Here is a 23,361-nt window from a genome sequence, read left to right on the forward strand (position 1 = left end):
CAATTTAAAAAACGGGACCCAAAAATTAAAAATCTAAAAACACGGTTAGATTTGGCATATCAAAGAACCCCAATAATTAAATTTTTGATGAAATCAAACGAAGTTTAATTTTGGACCCTTTTGACCTCAATATGAACCAATTTGATAGCGGGGTCCACAAATAAAAAATCTAAATACATGGTTAGATTCAGCATATCAAAGAACCCCATATATTCAATTTTTGTTGAAATCAAACAAAGTTTAATTTTGGACCCTTTGGACCTTAATGTAGACCAATTTGAAAACTGGACCCAAAATTAAAAATCTAAATACACGGTTAGATTCGGCATAACAAATAAATAAATGTGGTCAAAGATTTTACAAATCTAATGCCCCATTCTGTGCAATTAAAGATTACTTCTTGAAATTTTTCAATATTTGAAATTTGAAAAATAAATAATATTTGAAGAATAATTCTTTTTAATTTCTGAAATCTGAAATGAGAAAAAATTGACCCCCCCTAATTTCTTTTTACCCCCCCCCCCCCTTTTTCCCCCAAAAAATTCTTTCCCTCAAGATATGGTCATAATCTCAATTCAAATTTCCAATGGAGTTTGCAACCATAATTACCCATTTAAATTTACCATAGTGCTAACTTAATCTATTTCATAAGGATTTTTTTGAAAAAAAAAAAGATGCAACATTTGCAGATATTTTTACTGGTCTTCCTTTATAAATATGCATTTCTTTAAACATAATTTAAAAGCAGTGTAAGGGAAGTAACCAAAACGTTGTATTTGGATTACCTCCCTCACACTTTTTTTAAATTATCTTAATTGTTCATTAACCATTACTTTATACATAATTTAAAAGCAGTGTAAGGGAGGTAATTTCAATGATGTATTTGATTTATCTCCCTTACACTGCTTTAAATTATGTTTTGTACTAAAGTATTTGTCCATTAACCAGGACAACCTTGTTTTTCCCCCTCTTTTGCCCCTAATTCCTAAACGGTTTGAGCCATAACCCCCCAAAGAAAATCCTAACCATCCCTTTGTGGTATGGAAACTTGTAGTATAATTTCAGAGAGATCCATACACCGTTCCACAGTTATTGTCTGGAAAATAGAAAATGCTTATTTTTGGCCCCTTTTTGACCCCTAATTCCTTAACTGTTTGTACCATAACCCCCAAAATCAATCCCAACCTTCCTTTTGTGTGGATTTAACCTTCTGGTAAAATTTCAAAGAGATCCATTCACTTAAACTAAAGTTAGAGTGCGAAAACCACTGTGTCTTCGGACGACGACGACTACGACGACGACGCCAACATCATACCAATATACGACTGCAAAATTTTTTTTCGGTCGTATAAAAATTCAGCAATTTTTCTATTTGTAAACACGCATAAAACTAGAACCGTTGTGTATAAGTTTTATAACATTTGGTTGAGACAAACTAAAGTTAGAGAACGGAAACGAAAAATTCAGCAATTTTTATGTTTAAAAAGGGACATAACTCAAGATCAGTAAAAGTGTTCTCACCAAATTTCGTACTTGATCTGTATTATGTAGTAATAAGCATTGTGTATAAGTTTCATAACATTTGGTTGAGGCAAACTAAAGTTAGAAAACGGAAACAAAAAATTTGTACTTAATCTTAGTTTTGTGGTAATGAATATTGTGTATAGGTTTCATAATGTTTGGTTGGGGCAACCAATTTTGGGACGTACGTACGTACAGACAGACAGACAGACACGAGTAAAACTTAATGCCCCCACCGCTACAGTGGAGGCATAACTACAGGAATTGTTTACACTTATGAGATTTCAGAAAAGATTTCAGATAATAAACAAGAGACTACAAGAAAATTACAATACGAGACAATTACAGACTGACTACATACACCAAGTTTGTATAAACCCTTACTAAAACCGTTTTGGAAAACCAATTACACTGGTTTATATGGTTTGGTCATTAGCTATCATATTCAAGATATGCTTGATCTCTATTTATCTAAACCGCCTCTGTGGTCTCATGGTAGCGCGTTTGCCTCGAATGTGGGAGGTCATGAGTTTGAACCCTGGCCGGGTCAAACCAAAGACTTTAAAATTGGTATTTGTTGCTTCTCCGCTAAGCACCCTGCATTAAGGAGTAAGAGCAAAGACTGATTGGCTCGGAGTCAGAATAATGTGTCTGGGTAAGTTGACATGTCTTCCTGTGGACTGTTACCATGTGAACTAGCACGCTAAAAATCCGGCCCAGCCTGTCTGTTTAGTACAAAGCAGGGTTAATATTCATATTACATTAACATGTTCTCGTCCTGAAAATGCAGATCAATTTGCTGCTGGAAGTTAAGCAGCCATCCATCATCATCATCATCATCATCATCTTCAATTTATCTTTACCCCAGGCAACAAACTCCAATTAGGCTTTTTAGAGTAGAAACAGTTTGAAATGACAACTTTATACTTAAATCGGTTTGTTCAAACAATCTCACTTTTTCGTTTCATAACTTGTCTTTTTGCATATTAGCCAATATATAGTATAATTCTTCTGTACTCACATGCAGAGCGACCACCAGGCATTAAGCCACCTTGAGTAACAGTTATTCCACCTGAGGGAATATGATGTTTATCTTGTTGTCTTCTTCCAGATAGAATTTCTGGTTTATCATTAAATTCAACTGAACTTCTTTTCTGATCATTTATCACAGCTGAATCTTGCATGCTTAAATCTGAAAAACATCATTCAACAAATATTGTATCCAAGTATTGAAATATTTAATGGGATTCAAAGTGAAGAATAAAATAAAGATTTGTCAGCAGAAATTCCATTTTGCTTAAATTAGTTTTTCCAATTCAATGAAACCATATGTTAAGGGGTTTTAAGGTTTGCTAAATTTATTCTCATATGGTAGAGTGGTACCCCTGAAATTCAAACCAGACATCATATATATAGAGGTGTCTGTAGTAAAGGAATTTACCTTCCAAAATCGTTTGGTTATTTTTGTCATTGTGTTGTCATCTCATTGACATATATCTCACATCTCCTTACATTTATGTGCATAGAAATATGTAGTTACAGATTGCAGCCTGCTGTCCCAGCAAGTTCTTCTGTAAAAAGTTAAAAGGACTCTAACAAGCAATTTTTTCTGTACATCTCGTTTCATGTCCAATTATCCGAATTGTTCTTTTTTAAAATGAGACAATTGATAAATTAACTGAAATACAGATTGTTTTTTTAAAACAGGTCAATTGATAAACTAATTGAATAATTCTTTGTTTAAACAAGTTAAATACTTTGGCATTGACTTCTGTAATATGTTCATGAATAAAGTTTTATGTGATATATGTTATTGATGTGTTATGGCATATTGATCTTAGTATGGTACCATTTAAAACACAAATAACAGCATATACACAAGATATGTGGTAATTTAAGTCCTAACATAATAAATCAAAGTACTGAAGTACTGAACATCGGATGACCACAAGTTCTTGAGGATGGTCAAAAGCACTTGTCTCAGAAAAAAACAACATATCTCTTTACCTGAAACTGAGGTTAATGTACAGAGATATATTTTTTTCTGAGACAAGTTCGTGCGTGGATGATGAATAAATGACAGGAAATTCAACTTCACCGTAATAACTCTTATATTGTAGTGATACAAATCAGTATACATGGTGGACACTTTTCTGTAAAAATTCGATTTTTCTAAGATTGGATACGAGTAGGCATTCATATTTTCCCGCAAAAACAATTACAGAGTCACCGGTCCTCGCAAAAAGTTCTCTGAGATATTCTTCCGCATGCTTTAACACAATTTTTCGGTACGTCTGCATTGACATTATCAATGATTTTTTACTTATATATATATATCTAACTACAAAACATTTTCATATTATTAATTTATGTTGTAAACAAAAATATTTTTATCAGTATTCATTGAAGAGATGTATTTATATCATACGATAAGGAATGTTATTTTGCATTCGTTTATGTGCACATATTTATCATGTTTATAGATCGGTTACAAACCCAAAACTAATTTACATAATGGAAATCTAGGCGATAGCAATACATCTGAATGACCCCAAGGTCATCGCGATGTAAAAAGCATTATCTCTGATGTCCTTTATAAAATTAACTAAAAGTAACCTGGGAAATCATATTGTAACCTCCAGGTATCAAACCCGGGACCTCTGTGGTTACAGTCAAAATAAAGGTATTTTGGCAATTTTTTTGCATTAAATGCAAGAAGATTGAAGCCCAAATGCAAATATGTATGACAAATTCAAAAATATAACTGCTAATGATTTCAAGTCTGATGTATTCAGAAAATCTGAAGCATCTAAAGCATGTTATTTGGCAAATTTATACCACATTTCTTATTTCAATTCAGGAGGCCAAAAAAGTGCCCTCTCTTTTTTGATGGGTTCCATATGACAAGTTTCATGATGTCACTTGCAGACTTCAAGTAAGACTTAAACTGACAAATAATTGTTCACATCTTTGTCATTTGGTCTTAATTGATAATTTGGGAGTTGCCTCTTGGCAATGATACCACATCTCCTTATTCTTATATTGTAACTAGATATTAGAGTAAACAAAACATGTACAAATCATAACTTATTCAGAAGGCTTGAGAAATCTCTACTAAAATGTACTACATGTATTGTGATTTAGCCGGCCAGGAGGGTCTTGAACCAACATTCTGCCTTTATATACATTTTATTTTAAGTCACTTTTGAAACATGTGCCACAGGAAGCGCTGACATATTTATGCCATAGTACTGGAGATATGTCTTGCTGAACATCTGAATATATACATGCTATGTGTTTCATAATCTTGAGTTTCAGGATCCTTTCATAGAATGGTTTTATTCATTCACATTTAAGGTTCTATAATTTTATCTGGAACTGTACAATTTTCAATGTCAAATAGTTGCAATTTTGCCAAAAGAAGTTTCTGAAATGAAAGACAAACTTGACCTGTAAGTAAGTCATTATTAAACACTGATGCTCCAAAGAACAGCTTCAGATTGCAAGCATAACATCAAAGATCTAGAAAAGTAAAAGTTTCTTAGTACAAATGCCATAATTTTGGTAAAAAGTAAAAAAAAAACAAAACCCAATTAACTTCTGTAACTCATCATTATAGACATATATACCTAAAATCAGATCAATATCTGCAGGCATAAAAAAAACCTGCACAACTGTTAGATTTCAAAGAGATGGAAGGATGGGACTGCAGACATTGGTAAATCTATAAGCACCGGCCATTTAGTAGTCTTTCCTTCCCTCTGTTGTCTAATTTTAACTCTTTAAAGTGTTCACAAAGATATAAGTACTGCCTGATCGTAAATGCTTATGTTGAAATTTAAATAGCGACACTTAATTATGTAAACTATGGTATGGAAAAGTTTTAAAAGAGAGGTGAAAGATACCAAAGGGACATTCATTCTCATAAGTCAAAAATAAACTGACAACGCCATGGCTAAAAAAGAAAAAGACCAACAGACAAACAATAGTACACAAAACACAACATAGAAAACTAAAGACTGAGCAACACGAACCCCACCAAAAACTGGGAGTGATCTCAGGTGCTCCAGAAGGGTAAACAGATCCTGCTCCACATGTGGCACCCATTGTGTTGCTCATGTTACTACAAACCCAGTAATAAGTCTAATTTGGTAGGTCACATTCGGGAAAAGGGGACAGGATTGTAGTTAAGACATTAGGAACATATCCGCTATCATCTGTGAAACGGATATTCCGTAACGGTCAACCAACTCGTGATGGTGTCCGTAAAATTTACGAAGGGATGATTTCAACTTCACCACTTGGAACTCTTGGTTTAATAGCTTCCTTGTGAGCAGCAACCCTCTATCAAGGAAATCATGATAGAAAATACAAGCCCTGGAGATATATACTCCGTATGCAGGCGCTGCTGGAATGTTGTTACATAAAAATGGAAAGTTCACAATTGGGAAGCTGAAATCATCTCTTTTGTCATAAAGCTTTGTTTTCAACAGACCCTCATTGTCAATTTCTAGATGTAAGTCAAGATATGAGGCAGACTTAACTGTATCTGTTGTATCCTTTATCTCAAGTTTGATGGGATAGATGCGTTCAACATAGTCACCAAAATTAGAATTATTTAGTGAGAGAACATCATCTTTGTAGCAGAAAGTAAAGTTGAAAGATACTGCTATCCCATGGGCTTGCCGATTGTTTATTGAAAAACACGTCCTCTAAACTATCAAATATGTTGTCAATCAAGAAATCTAGCATCTTGATAATGTAAGTTTCAGAGAATTTTTTGTTAGAATCAGAGTGATTTTTTACAAAGTAGGATATATCCCTCCCTAATACAAGATACTTGTATCTACGTTGGCCATTCTTTATTTATGAAACAAAGCAGGACCAACTCTTTCAATTTGTCTTTTAGTTTGGAATGGGGAATACTTGTGTAAAGTGTAGAAAAGTCAAATGTTTTTAATACTATTGCAAGATGAAAGAGTCTTAGATTGTATGTACTCTATATGATCTTTGGAATTTTTTAGTATCCAAATCTGATTCACACTACCTCTAGAATTGGTAGTTTCACAATAACTTTGAAGCCCAGCTTTGATTGCTGATAAAATTGATGTTAATAATTTAGAAAGAGGTTTCGTGGAGCACTTGGAAGACCCAGCAATATAACGTTGTTTGTAAGGACACTTATGTAGTTTAGGTATCCAATACAGTGATGGAAGATCCAGTTCTGAATCTTTGGTTGAAATTCCAAAGGAACATAGAACAGACCTATGATTATCCAGGATTTCCTCTTTAGTAAGTGTTGTAAGGGTATATGTTGAGTTTATATTCATCCTTAAAGTTGACAAAGAGCAAAATAACTTTATTGTTGAAGACTGTATTTGACCTTAATAATGTCTTATGTTTCCAAGACATAACTATCTCACTGATGTATACCTTGCATCTCCTTTGATATCCAGTATTGTGATAAGTGACCAAGTATCTATGTGTTGTTTTTCAATGTGGAATAAATGTATCCTCAGACTAAATAAAGATCCAGTGCTAATAAAACTATTTATTAAAACTAATATATAATATGAAAATAGAAATATTACATTGGAAAAACTGGGGACTAACAGCTGCATACACATAATAAACATTAAGAGTTATCCCCCTTTTAACATATAAATGAAAATTAATATACAGAAAACTTGGGGGATAAGATAAAATTTGATGATAAAAGTATACAATTTTATCGAAAAGTCCAGCATGATTAAAATTTTAAAAAGTTCATACCTCAGTAAGAAAATAAAATAAACATAAAATCATAAGTCAGCACGAGTACAGAGTAGAAGAGCTCAAACTTAAACATGAAAAATTTTAAAGAGCTCATAAGTACATGCAGCATGAAAAATAAAATTAACAACCCATACGTCAGCATGAGTAAAGAGTAAAAAGGTCATACGTCAGCATGAAAAGATTAAAGCTCATATGTCAGCATGAGTAGAGTATAAAAGAGCTCATACATAAGCATGAGAAGATGTAAAAGAAACTCATACGTCAGCATGAGTAGTATAAAAGAAACCCATACGTCAGCATGAGTAGAAAATAAGACCTCATACGTCAGCATGAGAAGGTATAAAGAAACTCATACGTCAGCATGAGAAGGAAATAAAAGAGCTCATACATAAGCATGAGAAGATATAAAAGAAACTCAAACGTCAGCATGAGTAGTATAAAAGAAACCCAGATGTCAGCATGAGTAGAAAATAAGATTTCATATGTCAGCATGAGGAGGTTAAAGGAAACTCATAGGTCAGCATGAGTAGAGAATAAAAGAAACTCATACGTCGGCATGAGTAGTATAAAATATCAAAATATATTTAGAAAAACATGAATACAAAGAACTAAAGTCATAAAATTACAGCTATAAGTACATGTATATACAACAATTAATAATGAATACTATATAATCCCCAGAGGCACTGGCAACAAAAGGAGGTGGGGATGGTGGTGGAAATTTAAAATATGAAAATCCAATCAAAACGTAATGAAAATATCTGACGACAAAAGTGCACTGCTATTGATCTGAAAGCGGAAAAAATAGATGACGTATATCCCAAACTAAGTTGAAAATGAGGCTAACATGATCTAGAGGTACAAAAAGGGGAAACCCTATCTTATGACTAAAACTGAGATAATCCTTTATATAAACATCAATTAAAGTGAATTGTCAATACCTAATTCATTTATCAAGCAGTTTATGTAATGTGATTTACACACAAAAACCATGTTATTTGGGGCTTTATCTGCGGGGACAACAACATATTTGTCATGGAGGTAGGACAAGTGTTCAGCAACATTTAGGTCTTTAAAGATTGATGTAGCATGGGTATTAATAGACCCATTCAGTTTCTTAATTCTGATTTGTATTAAAGACCTCATAGCGTTAATCCATACCGTAAGAGTATCTACGTCTTCTTTCTCGCGTTTAACCCATTGCGTGGCAAAGTTAAAGTTAATGGACTGACTGTTGGGGCAGGGAAAAATAATATCATTGGAAATGAGATGTGCCAATGGTAATGCAATTGAATACAAAAGGAGTAGGTTCAAAAAGGGACTAAATAAAGGCAACAGTAGTATACCGCTGTTCAATAGTCATAAATCGATTAAGCGAAAACTAATCCGGGTTACATAGTAAAACCGAGGGAAACACATCAACTATAAGAGGAAAACAACGGAACAACAGAAACACTGAACTGCAACAAAAACAAACGCCAACATATATAAAAACAGACTATTTCATAACAACTGCCATATTTCTGACTTGGTACAGGACATTTTAAGAAAAAATGGTGGGTTGAACCTGGTTTTATGGCTAGCCAAACCTCCCGCTTATATGGCAATATTAAAATTACTGCTCAAATGACAACATTACGTGAAAGGAATACAGTACAAATAAACGCAAGAACACCCAGAACAGAGAAATACATAAATAAACAAGCATTCTGAGAGTATTGCATAGCAATACATAGTCCCCCACCAGCTTTAGAATTCATTGTACTGGAACAAAATGCTAACTTGATCTATCACTTCTCATGGTGTAAACTATATAACAAATATCAAGTCAATATCTTCAAGCATGACAAAAAAAGTGTGGAAAAGTGATTATTTGAGTGAATTTTCTAAGTCCAAGGACCATAACTCTGCACAAAATTATCAGACGGCAACAAAATTCGAACTTTGATCTGAAACTTGTCATGATAAAACTATATACCAATTGTTAAATCAATATCTTCAAACATAACCAAAAAAAATGTGGAAAACTGATTATTTGAGTGAATTTTCTAAGTCCAAGTACCATAACTCTGCACATAATCATAAGACCAAAACAAAATTTGAACTTCATCTGTAACTTGTCATGATAAAACTAAATACTAATTTTTAAATCAATATCTTCAAGCAAGACAAAAAAAAGTGCAGAAAACTGATTATTTGAGTGAATTTTCTAAGTCCAAGGACCATAACTCTGCACAAAATCATCAGACCGGAACAAAATTCGAAATTGATCTGTAACTTGTCATGATAAAACTAAATACTAATTATTAAATCAATATCTTCAAGCATGACAAAAAAAAAGAGCGGAAAACTGATTATTTGTGTGATTTTTCTAAGTCTAAGAAGCATAACTCTGCACAAAATCATCAGACCAGAACATAATTCGAACTTGATCTGTAACTTGTCATGATAAAACTATATACCAAATTTCAAATCAATATCTTCAATCATGAAGAAAAAAAGTGTGGAAAAATGATTATTTGAGTGAATTTTCTAAGTCCAAGGGACTGACGAATGGACAGACAGACAGACAGACAGACGGAGTGCAAACCTAAAGTCCCCTTCAACGACTATTAATATAATAGTACATTACAACATGTAAACCACAGAATAACAATGGACACCTTCCATGAATTTACGACAGAACACCAGTACACCAAAAATGAAGTATAAACTGTGCGTCACACGAATGTATCAACGCCACAAAAAGTGACTTATTTTTGTGACGTTTGTATTATCACAGGTAAATTTCTAAAAATAGAATAGATTTGTTTTATTGTAGACACGTACAAGAATATAAAATTGGGATTGAGTTTGTAATGGTGTATGTATTTTCTAACCGTAAAATAGCCCCTATTCCCAGCTGAAATTTTAAATTAGGAATTGTTGACCAATATTACAATGAATCATAGTTATAACATTGACTTGGTAGGAAATATACCTTTTTTTGTTGAAAATTTACATATCAATGTTCTTTTCATGACGTCACAAATAGCACACATATTGATTTTCCATGAATATTAAAGAAAACAGGTAAATTTCCATTGTTTTTTGGGACTGGAAACAAAGAGCGCATTTGTCAACAAAATCCCTTATACATGTATTATCAAAATCTTCATAAATGTATTGCTATTGAATTATTGTCTCCCTGTACTCTAATTCACCGATATTTTCCCGTATGCAGTGACATTTACTTAGAGACCTCTCGTTAGAACTACGTCCATAGTATAGTGCAAGTTTGAGAGGAAAACCGTGATGAAAGAATGTAAACAAACATACACTGGAAGGTAAATAGTAATAAAAGAACAGAGGCCCAATGTCCCCTGTGTTGCACATATTTTATCTATCCAAGGTACAAGGGCAATAACTAAAAAGAACACGTAGCAAATGCAATGCAATTTCTGTTTATAATTAATATATCCAAGGGGTTAAAAATATTTGATCAGCACTTATTTTCGAAAGTGTCAAAGACATATTGCTGATATAAATCTATGAGATAAGTTTAATAAAATTCTGGCAAGAATTGTACACATGAGAGTGCTAACAATGCAATTTTCCATATAATCAATATTTCCAAGGTGCTTAACTCTTTTGAAAATAACTGATCGCCACTGATTTTCGAATTTGTCAAAGACATTACTGATATTAACCTATGATATAAGTTTTATAAAATTCTGGCAAGAATTGTACACATGAGAGAGCACTAACAATGCAATTTTCCATATAACTAATGTTTCCTAGGAGCATAACTCATCAAAAAATAATTGACCAGCACTGATTTTCGAACTTGTCCAAGACATTGCTAATATAAACCTATGATATAAGTATCATAAAAATCTGGCAAGAATTGTACACATGAGAGCGCTAATGATGCAATTTTCAATATAATTAATGTTTCCAAGGGGCATAACTCTTTTAAAAATAATTGATCGGCACTGATTTTCGAACTCATTCAAGACATTGCTAATATAAACCTATGATATAAGTTTCATAAAAATCTGGCAAGAATTGTACAAATGAGAGCGCTAACAATGAAATTTTCCATATAATTATTGTTTCCAAGGGACATAACTCTTTTAAAAATAATTGATCGGCACTGGTTTTCAAACTTGTCCAAGACATTGCTGATATAACCCAAAGATATAAGTTTCATAAAAATCTGGCAAGAATTGTACACGTGAGAGTGCTAACAAGACGGGACAGACGGACAAATAGACGCCCGGTATTTCATTGTCCCCTGCAATGCATTGCGCAGGGGATAATAAATTGAGAATGTGTCCATGGGACACAGATGATGCACCTGCTTGCATATAACTTTATAAAGGGGGAAAACTCGAGAACAGTAAAAGTGACACCACCCAAATTCGATCTTGATCCGTGTTTTGTGGTAATAGCCATTGTTTTTAAGTTTCATAACATTCGGTTGAGGCAAACTAAAGTTAGAGAATAGAAACGAAAAATTTAACAATTTTTCCATATATAATAAAGGGACATAACTCCAAAACAGTAAAAGTGACGCCACCCAAATTAGAACTTGATCTGTGTTTTATGGTAATACGCATTGTATATAATATTTGGTTGAGGCAAACTAAAGTTAGAGAACAGTAACCAATTTTGGGACGTACAGACGGACAAGGATAACATTTAATGCCTACTCTGGTGACGGTCGGGGCATAATACTTATTCTTAAAGAAAAAATTTAATATAACAAATCATCGAACAACTGCTATTGCTGAGTTTTTCTTATGTTTGTTTTGTGTCTGTATTGCTATGACCAAAATTGGTTTTTGTTTGTTTTGCAATATATTAAAGTTAAGGAAAAGTTTAATTAACAAATGGGAATGCATGGAAAATAGAAAAACAAATATAAAATAATCATGGCTCTATCGATTCACTTATTTGTCACATGCTCCACATGCTCTGTGATGATTGTTTATTGATGTCACAATCCAGTAAACTTCGGCAAGAAACTCGAAAGTTAATTAGCTTGCGATCAACACTCACTGAATGAAATATTGTCAATAATACGTTATAGATTCGTAATAGATATAAAAATGGTGCATACAAGACTTAGTTTAGTATATATGCATGCATGATTGGTTCAAAAATTTCGATAACATTAAAATTACAAGAAACTTGTTTCATATGAATTTAAGGCTTTATATGAAAAGCTACACTAAAAAAGTTCTATTTCACGTTCTTACGTGTCTTTTCATCCACTTGAAACAATTTTTATCTTCAAACAATGGACTTAATATTCTGGGCCAAATAAAACCCTTACCAAATTTACCCTTTTAATTGACTTACCATCAGTGGTTCCCCTTAAACTGACCTGATTACAAACTTAAACAATTGTTGATGCTATTGCTGGGGACAGCAGACCTATGTCTCGCCTCTGGAATTCTATTGAATGGAGTCAATAACAATTTGATGTGAAGATTTGATTAATTGATTGATTGGTTTTTAACGCCACTTTCAGTGCTATTGGCTATTTCCTGGCAGTCAGTTTTTATTGTTGGAGGAAACTGGAGTGCCCGGAGAGAACTTACTAGATTTGGTAGGAAAACTAACAATCCTAGTCAATTAAAATTAGAGCCGAACACACCTGCCATGTGCAGGGTTCAAACTCACAACCTCCGAATTGATAGGCTAGTAATACAGTAGTTGGACTACTTAGACCACTCAGCTACCGAGGTCCCTAATGTGAAGTAGATGAGAGGTCAATAGCAGCATGAAATTTCTCAGAAAATACCCCTATGTTAACATCTATTCAATATTAAGGTCAAACAGATATACGATCTCCTTGTAATGGTCAATTCATTTTACCATGATTTTGGGGTCTCACTACTGAGCTTAAGTTTCAGGTTGGAGCTTCTTTATGGGAATTAGATGTTATATTGACATAAAATGTCATCAGGCAATACTGCAAGAAGAAATTCTTAAATATAGATAAAAAGAATGGTGTGATCTCTATTTCATAGATGCTTGATTGTGATTACAGTGTTTGAGTTTACAGTTTAGATTGAAGCAAGTTTTCTGTTTGAAAGTAGATGTCATAAAAAAAAAGAAACTTCATTAGATAAAATTCTGGTAGAAATGATAATCTGACAGCAATATCATGGTTGACTGATTCAATTTTCAATACTGAGGCTAATGGTAAGGTTGACGACAGCTCTATGAAAAGTAATAGACCAATTCAGTAGAGTTGCTTTATAGCCTATAGGTACATTACTGTTTCGGTTGGTCCAGAAATCATTTTTGAGGATGCTGAGTCTGTTCAATAAAATTAATGGGCATGGAAGTTGAATTTCTGATTATCACAATAAAACCTCATAAAAAAATACTTCAACTCAGGTCTAAAGGATGGTATAAACCTTAATGTAATTGTTGATAACTGGTGTTTGTACATTTGTACAATTGAACAGTTCTGGTTAAAGCAATATGAAAATTAAACATTCAAATATATTTGGTAGGCAGTCGTCAAAGTTATGTATAAACAAGGCCATGCATATTTGATGTTAAAAGTCATAATTTGATTTTTCTGATGAGCTATGCAATGTGATGAGGCATAAGGAAAACATTTTTTTCTCCATGTTACCTTGATTTAAGAATCCATTACTATAATAAAGTTCATGTGACATCTCCTTTGTGGGTGAATAAACATTTCTTTTTAAAATCTGAGTTGGAAATCTATTGCCATCTCTCTGGGACCTCTTTTCTCTTTGCTCTAGAGACTGGTTTTTCTGCTCTAAATCAAAGGTCGATATTCTAGAATTTGTATCTCTGTACATTGGTGATAAACTGATTTGATCTCTAGATGGCTGGTCACCACTCTGCCCTACCATTGTTATTTCCCCAATGCTTTTTCCTGATTGATTTAAAATCTGGTGAACATGGTCCTCAGGCATTGCAAATTGTCCTTGAAGTGGTGTTTTTTGAAGGCTTGCTATGAAATTAAGTAAAGGATCCTTTTCTGGTGAAAGGTCTGTACGATACTGGAATTCTCCTTCGCTGAATGGTTCCATGGATTCATCCTGAATTGTACAAAAGTAGCTAGTTGGACACACAACAAGGATCAAAGAGACTTTGCAAATGTAAAAATATTTTTGCAAAGACAGATTCATTTATTAGTAATTTCTAAAAATAATAAAAATAACACATACAAAGAGATAACAGGAATCTCCCAAAATACTTTTAGTCAACCTCTATTCCATACAACCATTTTTTATGTAACATTTTGGTTTTCTATATAAAGCTTTATTCCAGTACTGTAAAGTTTAAGTTATTATTGAAAATCATAAAATGACACTGCCATTTTGTATGTATTATATATATAAACATAAGTGAATCCTAGAATTTTGCATAATATATATGGCATTTAAGAGAGATATTATTTTCTATGATGGACAAGAATTGAATGAAAAATTCACAGCATTTATAACAGACTTGTAAAGGCTTTTCCCCTTTGATATTATAACTATCATATTTAAACAAAGAGATTAAATCAAATATTTCCATGAAAATGTAATAATGATTATTCAGAAACACTAATTTACTCATTTTCACATTTACCCCACCAATAAGGTTTGGCATCATACCAATTCTTCAAATAAAGCATAGGCAATCTACAATCACAAAGTTTGCCTTGTTCTGCACAATATATAGAAATAATTTTATTTCAGAGAGCAAATTTTGGAGAATCTTAATATTACCTAAATGCTAACCTACTCCTCAAGATGCATCTCCACACAACTTTATATGATAATTTTACTAATAGGTACCGAGATATGAACTTTGGAAAAAGAACTAAGGTAGATCACAGTGACCTTCTTTACCTACTCCCAAAAATGCATATCTACAAATAATACACAAAAAAGATGCACATTGCAACAGACCACATCATCCACCAATACCTGACTCCTATAAAAAATTGCATACTAACAAGGACAAACACCAAGGACAACACATGGTCCATGAGATATTATTTACATGATCTTCTTGCAACAAATTTGAACTTCCTTAAATGTTCCTATACAATAAGTTACAAAATTACTGGCCTACTAGTTAATGAGATCTGGCTGATGAAGCACATATGAACACTGATGGTACTATGAAAGTCCACATTGAATTTTGATTGGCGAAATAAAAAAAAGGGAGAAACTAAAGGGACATTTTGTGAAGCCTACCATATTATTGATTATGACATTTAAAAAAAAATCAATTGTAAAATGTTATATACTACTAGTTCTGTGGTGTCTTTTAGTGTATCTGCTATACTGCAGTCTCCCCTGTGTTTTGTTGACTTTGCTATTCTTTGTCTCAAATCTGAAACATAAAAATTAGAGGCTCTAAAGAGCATGTGTCACTCACCTGCATCTTCAACAATGACCACTATTGGGAAAATTCATTATTAAACATATTAAAGGGCAATTACTCCATTCAGAGTTAACTGACAATTTCAGTGATAATGACGTATTTGTAGATCTTGTCCTGCTGATCGTTTTTGCTTTTAAAGTTCCTATCTATCTATAATAGTTTTCAAGATAATATGCAAAATCATGATAAAAATCATCATGTAAGGGCAATAATGCTTATAAGGAGTAGACTATCAATTTGGGCCATGTTGACTAATTTGTAGAATCTGTCTTGCTGATCACTTTTGCTATTTAGATTTCTAGCTATCTATTATAGTTTTCAAGATAAATGACAAAGAGCAAAAACTTGGTAAAAATCATTATTATAGGCCAATAACTATAACCAATGAGTAGTCTGAAAGTTTTGATGTATTCAGACAAAAGGTAGATCTCAACATTCTGAACATTTTTGCTTGTGTCAGATTTTTTCTATCTATAGTGGTTTTTCAAGATAATAGACAAAACTTGTATGTTCTATCTTTAGCCATGGTGGCCATGTTGGTTGGCAATTTTTTAACTAGATATCCCAAGGATGATTGTGACCAAGTTTGGTTTCAATTGGCCCAGCAGTTTCAGAGGAGAAGATGTTTGTAAAAGTTAACGGACAATGACGACAGACAATGGATGAACAAGTGATGTGAAAAGCTCACTTGATTGTTCGGGTCAGGTTATCTAAAAAATAAAATCACAAAAAATAAGTGAAGCATAAATGAGGCAATTGGTCTTTTCATTTGAATACTGTAAATTCAGAAATGGTTGTGAATAATTCGACTGGGTGAATATTGCAATAATAAGAACTTGCACTCTGATATTTGATACATATATCTGTAGGCAGATATTCTTTAAATCGCAATAATAAAACTTGCATTTTTGTCCTTCCTTAAAAAATCGCAATAATAAATGCATGCAATAATTTCTGAATTTACAGTACTTTCACATTTTGTCATTCTGGGACTAAAACAAGAGTGCACACGCTGAAATGTCTCGCCTTCTTTACTAATCATTGATATTATGTTGATAGTCCTAAATATAAAGCTTTATTACAACTGTCACATAAACTTAACATTAACCAAGTAAACTAAACATTGACCAATGAACCATGAAAATGAGGTCAAGGTCAGATGAACCATGCTAGGCAGGCATGTACAGCTAACAATTCTTCCATACACCAAATATAGTAGACCTATTGCATACAGAATAAGAAAAACAGACCGAAACACAAAAACTTAACTATAACCACTGAACCATGAAAATGAGGTCAAGGTCAGATGACACCTGCCAGCTAGACATGTACACCTTACAATCATTCCATACACCAAATATAGTAGACCTATTGCATACAGTATAAGAAAAACAGACCAAAACACAAAAACTTAACTATAACCACTGAACCATGAAAATGAGGTCAAGTTCAGATGACACCTGCCAGTTGGACATGTACACCTTACAGTCCTTCCATACACCGAATATACTAGACCTATTGCTTATAGTATCTGAGATATGGACTTGACCACGAAAACTTAACCTTGTTCACTGATCCATGAAATGAGGTCGAGGTCAAGTGAAAACTGTCTGACGGGCATGAGGACCTTGCAAGGTACGCACATACCAAATATAGTTATCCTATTACTTATAATAAGAGAGAATTTAACATTACAAAAAATCTGAACTTTTTTTTCAAGTAGTCACTGAACCATGAAAATGAGGTCAAGGACATTGGACATGTGACTGACGGAAACTTCGTAACATGAGGCATCCATATACAAAGTATGAAGCATCCAGGTCTTCCATCTTCTAAAATATAAAGCTTTTAAGAAGTTAGCTAACGCCGCCGCCGCCGCCGCCGCCGCCGGATCGCTATCCCTATGTCGAGCTTTCTGCGACAAAAGTCGCAGGCTCGACAAAAAGCCTACTATACAGAATGAGTTGGCAATCATACCACATCATCTTATTTCTATAAAGAACAATTTACTCATACTTCAGTAAGTTTCATCATATTCTATATAAAATAATGAAAAATAAATGGGGAATGTGTCGATGGGACACAGATGATGCCCCTGCTTGCATATAAAGTTATAAAGGGACATAACTCAAGAACAGTAAAAGTGACGCTACCAAAATTCGTACTTGATCTGAGTTTTGTGGTAATAAGCATTGTGTATAAGTTGCATAACATTTGGTTGAGGCAAACTGAAGTTAGAGAACAGAAACGAAAAATTCAGCAATGTTTCCATTTGTAAAGGGGCATAACTCTAGGACGGTAAAAGTGATGCAACCAAAATTCAAACTTGATCTGTGTTTTGTGGTAATAAGCATTGTGTATATAAGATTCATAACATTTGTTAGAGGCAAACTAAAGTTAGAGAACTGAAACCAATTTTGGGACGTACGTAAGTACGTGCAGATGGACAAGGGTAAAACTTAATGCCCCCTCCGCTACGGTGGGGGCATAAAAATACATAAAAATAAATGTTTGAAATTCTAATGTTATTATATGAAATCATATTATCAAATGATAATACATATACCTATAGAATACAATTGCAAAAATTGTGAGGAAACTGACATGCCAGCAAGGGCCCCAATTGCACATTTTTGTGTGAGGCACAGAGACTGATGCATACAAAGCAATTCATGTTTATGGGTTGTAACTTTTCATAAATAACTAAAGTGCTAATACTAACTGAAATGACCTTCATGGTAAAAACAAATAATCAAAGTACTGAAGTACTGAACATCGGATTACCTCAAGTTGTGTTGGATTATGGATAAATGACAGGTGTTAATAACCCCCCCCCTAATGAAAAGTTCTGGATCCGCCACTGAACTCTTGAAAGTATTAAAATGCAATTGTAAAATTAATTCTATCTGCTGTGAAACAATAATAACACAATAGTGGTTATTTCTAAGTATTTAGTAAAACAACAACTTGCAATTTAGGTAAACAAACATCAATGATCGACCACGTGTTTGTCTGCTGTGCTTGAATTCAAAAGACCCATCAGGTTTATTTGCAAGAATTTTTGCTAAAGCAGACAGTTAAACATGTCTGTTAACCTTAAAAGTTTTATAAAAATGCATTTGCTGTTATGACTTGTGTATGCATGGAAATATAATGAAGATAACATTGATTTTTTACCGTAAAATTGAATACACAAACATTCTTCAGCTATACACACAAAACACATCCCACTTTTGTAACGATGGATGGTAACGTATAACCACTCTGTAACAGTAAATCCCATTGGATAAGCTACCCTACACTGTACATAATATGCAAATTAATGATTGGATACGAATTTGTGTCAGCTCTCAAATTGATGGAAAAATGTAAACATTGGAATCCGCCATTTTGAAACTAATTTTCAATCTTGGATTAAAGGACATTGCGCACATTGCCAGCATATCATGCATAACCAGTCATGCGCAAATATATCTTTTAATTTGTTTTCTACACTTACTATTCTGTGTTTTAGTAAATTTAATGTTTTAATTTCCTACAGAATGGAACATCATTCTCAAAATATGCCATAGAAAAAAATTATAGGTGGGCGTAAACATTTTACATACGGGAACTTTTTGTGTCGACAGATTGACCTTTATCTGTGAGATTCAGGCGTTTGCCGTTCAACTGTTACCTTTCTGTGTATAACGACAAAACATTTTAATATTATTAATTTGTGTTTAAAAAAAAAATTTTTTTAGAGTATCCATTGAAAAAAATGAATTTAAAACAAGCGATAAGGAATTTTATTTTGCACTAGATAATGTCCGCAGATCTATAATTTTTATAGATCGGTTGAAAACCCAAAACTAATTTGCATAATGGAAATTTAGGCGATAGCAATACACCGGAACGACCTCACGATTACTTACCATCATCCAATATATAATCTGCCACTTCACCTTCACTTTTACTGAGTAACCACTGACCCATTGACACACTCTGGTTAAAAGTGTCAGATACACTCGACTGCAGAGTAGTACTATCATCAGATGGAACTGGACTAGACTGTCCGTTAGGAGTTATGGTTTTGGGAGAACCAGATCTAGGTACAGAAATAAGGGACTGTGTACCCACCATGTCATCTGCAGGAGCTGAACACAAAGTACTGCAAAAAAAAATGTACTAATGAATAAAGAGGCATTGACAAGACAATTACATTAAAACCATCCAAGAAAAAGACTGAAGTGCCCAGGTTGCACAGTATTTTTCTTTAAAAAATTCAATTTTTTTGATAATGAACATTCTCAATTTTATCAAAATAATTGAAAAAAACATGTAACATAAAAGAATGCATCCATGAAACACAGATGCCCCAAGAGCCAATGTACTAATTCAAATTCACTATTTTTTCCATTTATAAAGGGACAAATTCGAACTTGATCTAAGTTTGGTGGTAATAAGCATTGTGTATATATTTCATAAAATTTGGTTGAGGCAAACTAAAGTGAGTGATTGGAAACCAATGTTGGGACATACAGACAGACAAGGGTAAAACTTAATTACATATAAAATTTGTACTATTTTTTGTAAATTTTCTTGGTTTCATTTTTTAAAATGGGAAAAAATTTGCAAATAATTTCATAATACATGTAGCAGGTGCAAAAGAAAAACCTATGCAACTTCTCTGACATTGAAGATCTAGGTTAAAATCTGTAGGAGCAGGTGATGACACTAAATAGGTAATTACAATATAAGGTAAGCCCTATTTTGGAGATGGAATCAACATTAAATAATATATTACATTGTTATATTTTCTATTATATTTCTAGTCAGTTAGTCTATAATTTGATGCATATAAATATTTACTTTATCTCTTGTGTTAGGGGATACTCATATGACAATTGATATAGGTTAATTCCTGGCGGGATCTCTCCAGGAACAATTAAGTATTTTAATGTATTATTTTTACTCGGCTGCAGCCTCGTAGGCCTGCAGGGATCTCCCCAGGCCGTTTGTTCTCTTAAGTCTATATAGCTTTACACATGCCGGGATCTCCCCAGCACTGTAACTTAATTTATGTATAACTTTTTTGTACGAGTAATCACAGAGTTTTTTACAAATTGTTTAAGGAATTTTTATTTTACTCGTACTTTGATAGTTTTAAAAATTTATAAAGTGAAATTTTCTTTTAAGTGAATGAGTTGCCCCAAGAAAGCCAATAATGTATTATATTTTTATTCATCCATTGTAGAAAGATATGTACTGTTAAGTTACATTTTATTTTTTATATAGATTTAGTATGTTTAATATTTTAATAATAAAAGTATTCTTAAATATGTGTTGTGTGTAAATATGGGAAAATAGTCAAATTTAAGTGCTTTTTAAGCTTTTTGCATCCCACAAATAATCCATTATAGCCATGAAATATATCTTTTTGACCAATTCATGTGACAAAAATTAAACCATTAAGGATATAAAAAGACAAAATAATAAATATATATTTATTTTTTTGTTAGTTAGACTTCTGTATTTATGATACTGGTGTGAATTACTATTTTAGCTAAATAAAGACCAGAGGAAATGCTCAAATATAAAAAATAGCTGTGCCATGTGCGCATGAAACGCCTGTCGCTTTTTCAAATAATAAATTTCCATAACTACACAATGTCATATCAGAAATTAATAAAAAACTAAAAGGAGGTTATTTTAATAGATATAAACCTGTCACCAATGTTTCATGAAAACTGCTCAAAGCACTATTGAGTTTTTGTCCGAAAACTGGAAAATCCCCCTTTTTTAATGAATAAAACCCCATAACTCAGAAAATTAAAATCTAAAATTTATAAAAATCAAAAGGGAGCTCACATCAATAGATATAAACAATTCACCAAAGTTTCATGAAAACTGCTCAAAGCATTTTTGAGTTATTGTCCGAAAACTGGAAAATCCCCCTTTTTTAATGAATAACACCCCATAACTCGGAAACATAAAATCTAAAATTTACAAAAATCGAAAGGGAGCTCACGTCAACAGATATAAACAATTCACCAAAGTTTCATGCAAATTGGTTAAAGAGTTTTTGAGTTACTGTCTGACATGTTGACGACGGATGGACGGACAGGGGTATACCGTCCCGTAAACGGGGGTATAAAAAAGATATTACCGGTATAATATATCATAATGTTTTTAACAAGAGGCACACCTGTACCTGAATTGCTTTCCTGGGGAAAAAAATTGTCAGTTTGCTAATTAGAACTATATTAGGCACTTACTGTGGATTCATTTATTTTTGTGGGTACCATTTTCGTGGATTAAGAAAAAAATGGAATTTTTGGGGGGATGTTTGTTTTCATGGTTTTACCAAAGTCTGCATAAAAGCAAATAGAAAATTCACCTTTATCCGCAAAATCCACGAAAATTGGTATCCCATGAATAATAATGAATCCACAGTACTATAGATCATTTTTTGTAATTTACATGTTCAACTTAGATCCCATAGTCTTTTAAATGTCAAAACTACAAAAAAAAACAACAGTAAAAATATACATTTCAGGGGCAATCACACCAAAAAGGGTTCTCAATTTTTCTTAGTAGATAGATTTGTCATGTTGATAATTTTTGCAGTTTACACTTTTAGAAAGAAAACAATAGTTTATTTCGAAATACAGTGTTGTTCAAGCTTAAATATGATATAACTTTGTTCTACGAAAATGTCAAATGAATATTGTATGTTGGTTTTTTTTTTCGTGCATGTTTAATTTTCCCTTTGTTCACGGCACATACAGAAACGTGAAAATTTGACCCAGCGTAAATTTCCCTGCCTATTCCTAAATCTATAGCTGTTTAAACGTTTCATACATAAAACTGATAATTATCGAGTTTACACAAAATTGGCTAATCATTACATGTCATACCTTTTGACAACACAGTAATCAGCGACATGTTCATGAATGTTAGTTAACAACATCTATTGATTGTTGTCATAATCTGAACATTTGGAATATAATGTGTAAAATTAAAATAAATTACATTTAAACAGATATTTGCACAAATATGTTTTCAAAATGCTCTGTTACACCAGCACAAAAGTTATGAAATCCTTCATTTTTTACCATGCCCCAATGAACTTAATTTAAACGACTATTGAAAGATCTCTGAGTTATGTGTATTTAAGTTTGTAGTACATGCATTCATTTTTAATTGATTATCTGTCAGTCAATCAAGTGTATGTTGTTTACATCTTTAAGAATATAATATGGTGACATTTTAGTGAAAGTTATATATACACAGTGAAAATTTAACCCGAAAAAAAAAAAAAAATATAGGTAGGATAAATGTGTTTTTAACAAGTTTGAACTAGTCACATGCTTCTTTTAACAGGTACCACCCTGTCTGATTCTGATGTTTGAAGAGGGAGAAAGCCAATTAAGGATCATAATCAGCCCTAGATAGTAGCTTCATTATTAGGCATAAGTATCACAAAACTTTACTTGTCAGTATAATGTAGAATATAATGCAGATAAGAAGAATTTGACCTTACCTGACTTCACTTTTATTTTTTCCAATGCTTCGAGGGTATCTATATCAGTTGGAGATGCTACACTGTGGGACATATTGTTTTGAATTTTGCAGGGTTCATAAATCTGATCATTTTTAGCAATTTAC

At 32.8% G+C, this 23,361-nt stretch overlaps 1 protein-coding gene and 1 long non-coding RNA gene across 10 annotated transcripts in view; one reads left to right on the forward strand and one right to left on the reverse strand.

Moving 5' to 3' along the window:
• The window catches only part of LOC127698926 (TALPID3 protein-like), a 480,691-nt gene that overhangs the window by 36,937 nt on the left and 420,393 nt on the right, over positions 1-23,361 (reverse strand). For all 5 annotated transcript variants that reach the window (XM_052202653.1, XM_052202654.1, XM_052202655.1 and 2 more), the window contains 4 exons: positions 19,626-19,861; positions 15,575-15,660; positions 13,934-14,369; positions 2,543-2,713 (listed from right to left, as the gene is read on the reverse strand). In XM_052202653.1, coding sequence (XP_052058613.1) covers positions 2,543-2,713; positions 13,934-14,369; positions 15,575-15,660; positions 19,626-19,861 — 929 coding nt within the window. The remainder of the gene's footprint in view (positions 1-2,542; positions 2,714-13,933; positions 14,370-15,574; positions 15,661-19,625; positions 19,862-23,361) is intronic.
• The window catches only part of LOC127699029 (uncharacterized), a 218,998-nt gene that overhangs the window by 14,002 nt on the left and 181,635 nt on the right, over positions 1-23,361 (forward strand). For 2 of the 5 annotated variants that reach the window (XR_007981022.1, XR_007981019.1), the window contains exon 1: positions 17,408-17,455. The exons of 1 other annotated variant lie outside the window; for it this stretch is intronic. This is a non-coding gene — a long non-coding RNA (uncharacterized LOC127699029). Of the gene's footprint in view, positions 1-16,715; positions 16,860-17,006; positions 17,456-23,361 lie in introns of those variants that run through there. 2 more of the 5 variants (XR_007981020.1, XR_007981021.1) reach the window with 2 other exon arrangements.

The sequence above is a fragment of the Mytilus californianus genome, unplaced genomic scaffold (genome assembly GCF_021869535.1).
Source record: "Mytilus californianus isolate M0D057914Y unplaced genomic scaffold, xbMytCali1.0.p SCAF_4, whole genome shotgun sequence".
In the NCBI taxonomy this organism is placed as follows: domain Eukaryota; kingdom Metazoa; phylum Mollusca; class Bivalvia; order Mytilida; family Mytilidae; genus Mytilus; species Mytilus californianus.